At 32.7% G+C, this 9137-nt stretch overlaps 1 protein-coding gene across 1 annotated transcript; it reads left to right on the top strand.

The window, feature by feature from the left end:
* Positions 1 to 5185: 5185 nt before the first annotated feature.
* Positions 5186 to 8698, top strand: LOC111049597 (cuticle protein 16.5). The gene is made up of 3 exons (XM_022335711.2): positions 5186 to 5366; positions 6978 to 7313; positions 8298 to 8698. Exons 1-3 carry the CDS (start codon positions 5361 to 5363, stop codon positions 8463 to 8465), a joined length of 510 nt encoding a protein of 169 aa, XP_022191403.1. The 5' UTR covers positions 5186 to 5360; the 3' UTR covers positions 8466 to 8698.
* The last annotated feature ends 439 nt before the right edge of the window (positions 8699 to 9137 follow it).

Raw genomic sequence — 9137 nt, 5'->3', positions numbered from 1 at the left:
AATATTGGAAGAGATAAGATAAGGATCTTACGGTATATTTTTAAAAGATAAGTTACAGTTAACATGATACGGTACCAGAACACAAGAGTTCAAGTTGAAGTTTAAAAGTAGTGTAAATAAAGAATACAATGATTTGATGTTCCGCATTGTACGATATGAGAGATCTTTGAGAGGATAAGAGAAAAAACGAAAAGAAAAAATACTACTGTAGCACAGTTTCATCATTTGACCTTGCTGCAGCGCCATTCCATCTCAGGTCACTCAACTCTTTCCATTGAGAAGATTCTGTGTTTGCTGGTACATTTAAATTTATCTGGTTGATTTTTACTTTTCTTGCCCTACCTACTAAATAAATATGATACTAATAGTAAAAAATAAACTTTTTAAACTAAAATAACAAATAATAAAAAATGCAAAAATAGGTAAGAATGCATTATTTTTTGTTTAAAATGGGGGATACAGAATAATCAAAATTAGAAAAGACTTGCACCGCAAGGGAGGCAGTAGGAGGGGGCAATGCGCGCGCGGAGGCTGCTACCTGCGCTACTCTACAGAGTTGCAAGTGGCAAAACCCCTTGCCGAGTGCGAAGCGCGAGTCAAAATAAAACAAAGAATAAAAAGTTAATTTAGAAAATTTACTTTTCACAAGAATTGAGATAAAAATGATAATGAATGAAATAAGCAAATCCAAAACAAAATAATCAAATGATAATGAGTAAAAATACATTGTAATAGTAACATATGAAATGTAAATACCCAATGTGTACTCCTATTGGATAAAATTACAAATACAACAACGTAATCCCGATGCAATGCATGAGTACATAGGATATTTTCATAGCAAGGAAAGTAGTATGTGTGCCACACCAGATTTTTAAAATTATCGTTTTATTATTATTCATTTATTTTATTTTTATAAAATAAATATAATTTTTAAAACAATTGTTCTACTTCCATCATTCATTGATATTATAATCAAACAATGCAACACAAATTATATTGTCAATCACAATAATTAGTACCTAATCCACAGCTTTGTATATTGTAGGCCTACATGTATGGCCGATTACTACAGTCAGATTCACTTTCAATTGGCATCATATTCTTTATAAATAACATTAACTCTACCCATTCAAGCAATGCTGACATTTTGAAGTGAATCTTACTATAGTGCTACTGTATGATTCAACCACACCCTACTAATTGAACATCAATACTTTTTACTGTAAACAGATAATTATATTGTCGTGGCCTATTTGAAGAACGATCTCGTAATATCTTATCACAACCAATCATACTTGTATAACCATTCCACATATTGCAGTCAAATCAAAATATGCAAGAATTTCTCATTTTCTAAAAATGGAGAGTGAAATAAATGAACCTGTCTCAAAACACGATCTCCTTTTCAATCAAAAAATTTCGGTGGATTTTGATTATAGAGACGCCATTAACTTAATTGCGGGAAGTTTATAAATAAAAATATGCGTCCTTGACTAGTTTTTCGCAGATCCAAGTTCGGTCCGCACAATAAAACGATTAGTCGGATTAGTATTATTATAGTTTCGTCTCATTCCAAAGAAAGGATATCACGTGGGTACCAAGATTGAGTTCACCTTCTAGAGTCTAGAGATTATTATAATTCACCTAATCTTCTCTAAAGGTGTCTTCTACACCGTCATCTGGATAAACCACCTCTTACTGAGAGAGATAAGACTTTTTATCCACAAGCTGTCAACTGTACCACTGATAAATGCAAGAAAAATTCTCTTCTATCTATCATCTAGTACCTAATTTTTAAAATGGTAGAAATTTATCATTTTCCTTTCACAAATAACATGCTTTTTGAATTTAATTAATATTGTTGTCATTGATTCTGTTGAATTAATTTCATTCAATAGAGGAATTTCAATCAATTATTACAAATTTAATGGATTTCACTCTGTGTGGATGGTACGGTATTAAAGAATGAGAATAATTTGAAATGACTAAATATAAGGATTGAATAAATTACTTAGCATACAGATTGTAGTTCATTAATAATGACAATTTATTACATATAAATAATATTTTTTAATAATTCAACTTTGTCACCATGTCTCTGTATTTTTATAAATAAAAATAGAAATTTAAGTACAGTACCCTTTTTAAAATTATTTAGTCTCAACATGTTTCGGCTATAGTATTATTATTATTTTATTGATTCAATGATACAAAATTATTATGTAAAATAATTTGGGGAGGATCAACAGGCACAGCCCAAACTGTTCCTCCCCGAATTTTGATTCATTAAAATAGTGCAGAAAATAGGTTGTTTTCTTCACTTTATAAAATTTTGTCTAATTTTCTCACCAAACACTTGAAACAATTATGCCGAATCATGCTGTGACTAAATAATTTTAAAAAGGGTACTTGGATTTCTATTTTTATTTATATTCAAGAGTAGCTCTGTATTTTTAATTGATGATTGTTTAAAATGTTCAAATAGAATATTAAATCACATATTGATGAATGATTACCTCCTACTATCAAATGTTCTCCTTATAACTTTTCCCAACTGACAGTACCGTACTTCTTACAAATTATTTTTTGTCAACATCAATTTATTGTAAGCTTGGAATTTGTGTTTTCTTTAGATTGAAATCTTTTACCAAAAACCATTCTTGCAAACAGAAAATATTCCCTACAAGCGAGCGAAGTATTATTAATATTTCTGGAGTCTGCGCCCATTCCTGTGAGAGAAATAGCATCAATATATTTCTCGAGATATATATCTGGATCCAAGCACAATAATAAAGCAAACAGAATAGAATATTTCCTTCATTTCCACTACAAGCAAGCGCAAAATAACGTTGGAACACAACTGTCAAAACACACACCACTCACACAAATCACCTCAGGAAAAAAGAAAAGTCTTGGCTCTTTTTCACTGCCCACTCCCAAGTGAAAATGTAACGTCCACTCAGTTCCAAATTTGGAAGTAGAAACCCATTAAACCGATCCCACACATTTCAAACCGATACATACGACACACCACGTGTGTATGTATGTATGTATGTGTGTGTGTGTGTGTATGTGTGTGTGTTTGAAGTTGAAGGTTACAGCTGACTGCTAAAAGAAGGACACTGACCCTGAACTTCAACTGTTGCTAGAGAGAGTACAGTGTCGAGAATGAGATTCAAATTAAACTGTCAGGATTGTTTGAATGGGAAAAGTCAATGTTATTCATAAGAAATGTTGACAGTTGAAAGTGACTGTCATTAAACTGACAGCATTGGTAGAATGGAAATCATTGATGTTAATCATAAGGAATGCTGCCAGTTTGAAGTGAATAGAGGCCGCCGGTTCAGTGATTGGCAAATCAGTAATGAACTTGACTGCAGCCTGCAGCCGCCCAACTTAACTGTAATCACTGCTCTGTTTTGACATCAATGAAATTTGTTTCCCAGTCTTTATTATTTCATTCACAGCACATTTCCGCATTTCAATTGTAGAGGCAATTTGTAAGCGATCAAAAACTTATTTGTCTCTATTTTTGAGCCTAATTTGGACTTAAGAAGTGTATAGCAGGCCTAGCAGGTACAATATTAGGCTGCATACCGTAAAAGTGAAAGGAATAAATCATTCGCATCTGGAAAAATCATTAATGGATGACACTGAACAATAAAGAACAAGCAACATGAGGCGTTTTTTTTTCAGACGAGTCTGCAGGGCAGGAAGCTTCCAATTGGCTGATTAGATCAGCTGATTCTCGAACTCTAACCCAATCTGCCCATCGGAGAGCTTTCTGCCCTGCCGACTCGTCTGAAAAACGCTTCATGTGGCTTGGCCCTAAGTGTGTGTGATATATCATCCTTTCGCATCCTAAATATTTATAAAAATAGGGAAAATAATGAAATATACAATGAAACAATTCAAACAAGTCAGTGTTTCTGTACAAAAACTCCATCAGTTCCTGTGTAGGTACCAATCCTCGAAGATGAAACTGGTATTGTAATAAACTAACAATGATACGAGAATGATTCCAATTACACAATAATAAAATAAAATATCATAGAGTAGGGCATACTACGGACAAACAAAATGAAACTGTAACCGATAGTAAGGCTGTAAGGATTCACTGCACTACTGACTGCACTTATTTCTTGAACTATGGTCTATTAGTCTATCTTCAATATACAAATGAAATATATCGTACATTATTATTTAAATACACACATCAGAATATGATATTGTGATATATTCTATCAACTTATATTCTTGAGGTGAGAGGGCTTCACCACTCCAGCATTATGAATTCAGTTATTTTATAGTGTTAAATAACATTTTAAACATAATTGATAATTGAAATTTGGTCTAATAAGAGTATTGGAAGTAATTAAGTCGATCACAGACATGATTACAAAAAAATAATACCAATAAAAACAATCAATGCTAGATAATTCAGACCAAGACAACGAAAATTATTAATTCAGACCAACAAATAATCTCCAGTTTAAAACAAAACAATCAAATAAAAAACATATTTTCTCAATTTAATTGGTTTTTATTAACGTTGAGTCAACTACTGCTTATTATAGAGAAGTTACAATTTGAATAGTAAAGGTATAACTTGATAAGGGATTATTCTAATGAGTTGATAATCTCTTTGGAATAAAAAATATGATCAATTTATTACAAAAAAGTGATGGTAGACAGTTATTGTTTTCTTTTCAAATAAATTTCTGACAGCAGTACCTACATAATTATATGAAAAGTAAGTCAACAAAAATTAAAAACAGAATAATACATTATTCCAGTATTTTTTGACCTTAGAAAAAGTGATCTTAGTTGCATCTGAGCCGGTTTCCAACCGTTGATTTCACCAGTGAGTGAATAGCTAATTCTTCTTCCAAGCGTTTTAGCTTTTAGCGTTTTAGCAATTTTGTGTAACATTCAGCAGTAGAAGAAAAAATGTACCTTCAAAACAAATAATTTGATATGTATGTAATGTACCGTAAGATTACATGTACCCCTAACCGTTTTTGAGAAATAAAACATGAATATAATCTACTTATTTCATATGCTGCATAATGTATCATACACCAGCTACAATTACCGGTACTGTGTACAGTAGATACTTTCCGGATTCTATCAGCAGTCAGCCAAACCATTAATAACGTCGTTTACGATTAGGCGTTGCCGTGAGGTTAGGTTAGGACTCTCCGGTGTAGAGCTCTTTTTGTCTCCGGGTGAGAAGTACAACGCAGGAAGGTCAACCCCTGCCTACCGCCCCACTATAAAAGCGAGCGCTTGCTCCTTCCAAGGCATCATTGTAGTTCCCTTGCTCACAAGAGGTAGACAATTATCAACTTACAAACATGCAGGTAAGTCACTGAAACTTATTTCTTCCAACTACAGTAATACTTTTTCATATAAGTACTTTTCTCATTGTGATCAAATTTTTCTAAATGTATTCATTTTCCAGTAGAAAATTTTTGATTTTCTTCAACTAGTATTTAATTTTTAATATTAGTACGGTAGGCAATTTTATTTTTCTAGAACCACATATATTATATAGTGATAAACTTATTGTCAACTTATAATTTCTATCTAGTATTTCCTTTTAGAGTGATCTAGTATTTTCATGTAATTTTCCTCCAATGTTAATTAAAATAAAAACTTTCTTAATGCTTCTAATTCGAATCATAATTCTAACTTGAATTTTGAATTCTCTTCTTATATTTTCTTTTAAAGTGATATAGTATTTTCATGTTATTATAGTTCACTCTAATAGTATTTATAATGAAAACGCTTTTAATTTATTCTAATTGAAATTATAATTCGAACTTGAATTTGAACTCTCTTCCAACATATTAGTATTTCTTTTCAAATTCTTTAGAATAAAATCAACTTTACAGTAATACACGTCACATGTAGTCTATTTTCACCTTCAACCAGTTTATCAGTATTTGTATTCTTAAATATTTTAATGATCATCTTTTTTATAAAGCCTTTTACCGGTATTCATTCACCATTCGGAATGTTTCTCAATAGTATAATTTTCGAGTGAAAACGTTTCAATTTCCTTCTAATAGTAGGCCTATTTTAATCATAATAGCCTAACTTTGTTAGGATATACTTATGTGAATGGAACATCCAAAGTAAAATCTAGCAGTAATTCATCTTTAGCAATGTATAATTTAATTGTCCTAATGGAATTCACTCTATTTATACAATTTTCATTTGAAAATCATGTTTTTATTTATTCTTGTCTAGTATTTCTGTCTCAATGAATACCATTTTCCAGAAAGTATTGATCTTCCAGTTAATTTTTATTCGCATTTATAAATTTTCCAATTCAATATTTTTATTCTATTCTACCCACAATATACAGTTTTTATTTGTATTATAAGGAGTAGTACATCCCAATCGGTTTATGCCTAGTGTTGTCCACTTTTTTATATTATGTTCATTCATTTGTGATACACATGAATTTACTGATTGATTTCCATTTTTATCTAGCTTTTCATTTTGAAAAATTTGATTCCATTTTCAAAAATCGTATCCATTTTCAATGAATGTGTTTCTAACAAGAGCTATTAAGTCCATACAAATCATAATTATACGTTATAGCAGTGTTATCAAAGTAGCTGAAACCCAGGTTTTCCAATTTAAAAGTATCTAAAAATGTGTCTTGGTTTATCCAGCTTTTCCTTTCGAAAAATTTTATTCCATTTTCAAAAATCATTTCGATTTTTAAATAATATTTTTCTAACAAGAGCTAATAAGTCCATTGTCCATAAAAAGCATATAGTTACTTTTCAGCAGGTTTATCACAATTTTAGTAACTTAAACTCTGGTTTTCTAATTTGAAATTATCTAGAATTAAATTCTAGATAAATTTTTTCTTGATTATTGAGAGGCTCCATAGCATCAACATTTGCTCTATTTTTATTTAACCTTGTGTATAATGGTCATTTTGTGATGTTTGACAGGTCGCAATCCTTGTTCTGAGCGCCTTGGTGGCAGCCGTCAGCGGCGGAGTCCTAGTGGCCCCCGCACCAGCCCTCGTCCGTGCCCCCGCCCACGACAGCGCAGTCATCAAGTTCGACCGCGTGGGGGGCAACTTCGCCTACAGCTCGGTCGAGGCTCCCGCCTACGCCGCAGTCAGCCCCGTCATCAAGACCGTTCCCACCCCCGTTGCCGTCAGCTACCAGGCCACCCCTGTCGTTCTGCCCGCCCCCGCACCTGCTGTCATTCCCGCCCCCAAGGTTGTCGCCCCTGCCCCAGCCTACGCCTACGCCGCACCTGCTGTTATCCCAGCCCCTAAGGTGAGACACATTCTTTTATTTCCTTAATGAAATTGGCATTTTATTTTTAATTCGAATTTGTTCAAGTGTGCTATTGTGCATTAAATGAAATATTTACTTCATTTGACATTTTAAATTGTTCAAGTGTGTATTACCTGAGATTGACACTTTAATTGAACGTCTCATTAATTTAAATCGTGTCGAACCTAAACTAGGGTCGTGTGACAGAGAGAACCTAGAATCATAACTCCACCCTTGATAAATACAATAAATTATTCTCAATGATTAATCCTTCTTATACTCTATAATTTTTATACTTTTTAAATAAATAATACTACATCAGCTACTTAATACCAGCATCAAAAATTTTTGTTCATAAAACATCACAGCTATTTTGTCTTTGCAATACTATAGTTTCAATTGAACCTATTGAATTTCTTGTTTATTTTATTCTAATGACGCACCAGTTAGCTTCTGCCGGTAGTGGCATATTATACTGTAATTCAAAGTCAATATGTTCACTATTATACTAACAATAATAGGGGACCTAGTAATTATCTATAAGCAAACTACAAAATATATTTGATTAGGTGATAGATTATAAATACAAATTCTTGTATTTTTCCTTGCTCTAAAACACCCTTTTTGAGGCTGAATTCAGAAATGTTTCCTCTTCTGAATACCCTCCTTTGGAACACTGCCTAACAGAACCCATATCCTAAACCACTATTTTTAAGTACAATTATTGTCGTCTAAGTGCCGTTTACTAAGTGCCAGTTCAAACCAAATTTCATCTTAAATTGGATTAAATCTATATCAATTTTCATTTGTTATAATGTGATTCATTTTGAGTTTAAGCAAACAGCAGATTGAATTCGGTTTAAGCTTTCACTGTGCAAGGCGGCCCTAAATGTTGTATTCATCACATTGTGCTAATTTTATAGTATTGTTTACCGTGTATTATTGCTTTAGTATTTCACTAATAAATTTTGTTCAATTTCGAAGGTGGTTGCCGCCCCAGCTGCCTACGCTTACGCCGCCCCAGCTGTGATCCCCGCCGCCCCCAAGGTCGTTGCTGCCCCCGCATACGCTTATGCCGCCCCTGCTGCATACCCTTATGCCGCCCCTTACAGCTACGGCTACGCCGCCCCCTACTACGCTTACAAGAAGTGAGCACAACAAATGTTGCCAGCCTACACGTCACAGTTCCTCCCCAAAATATTGTTTACAAACGTTGAAAATTTATGAATGTTGCTCAGTCAATCGTAGTCTGATTTAAATCACTTTAAAACTATGTATTTCTTTGAAATACATATCTATGTAAATTACCTTTCAAAATGACCGTTCACTATGTTTTACATAATTTATTAATTTATAAAACCAAATAAATATTGTCGTTTTTCAAACTTGTTTTTTATTTGCTTATAATATGTTTTTATTGCGGATGATGCCTAGTGTAATATTACATTTTTCTTCTCACATTTAAATCGAATCTTCAATTCGAGATATATGGAACTTTATAGTAAATGTCAGAGTTATCAATAGACGGACAAATTTTTTGACGGAGAATTTATTATCGTAAATGTTTGTTGCATTGTTCCATAATGTCACCGAGGTAGGGTTAACAAATTACTAAATAAATCGTTTATTTGAATAGAATATATGTATAAAAATTTAAAATAACATTTTCAAATTAAAGTTTTATTGAGAACAGATGTAGAATGTGAATTCTAAATTTATAAGTTATAATTTTGTGTTGACGTGTCTGTAAAGATCGATATTGAAGAGGGCGTTGTCTTTCGTGACTGGTAACTTGTGTCTTTTTCCTGTTGGAGCTTCTTCTGA

This window comes from Nilaparvata lugens, chromosome 2, assembly GCF_014356525.2.
Source record: "Nilaparvata lugens isolate BPH chromosome 2, ASM1435652v1, whole genome shotgun sequence".
NCBI classification, from domain to species: domain Eukaryota; kingdom Metazoa; phylum Arthropoda; class Insecta; order Hemiptera; family Delphacidae; genus Nilaparvata; species Nilaparvata lugens.
The sequence above is the reverse complement of the archived record's forward strand: the minus strand, read 5'-3'. Positions and strand labels throughout refer to the sequence as shown.

Excerpts from the sequence above, each read along its gene's own strand:
- LOC111049597 (XM_022335711.2), top strand. Across the intron at positions 7,314-8,297 it reads CTGTTATCCCAGCCCCTAAG|GTGGTTGCCGCCCCAGCTGC; the intron begins GTGAGACACATT and ends TCAATTTCGAAG.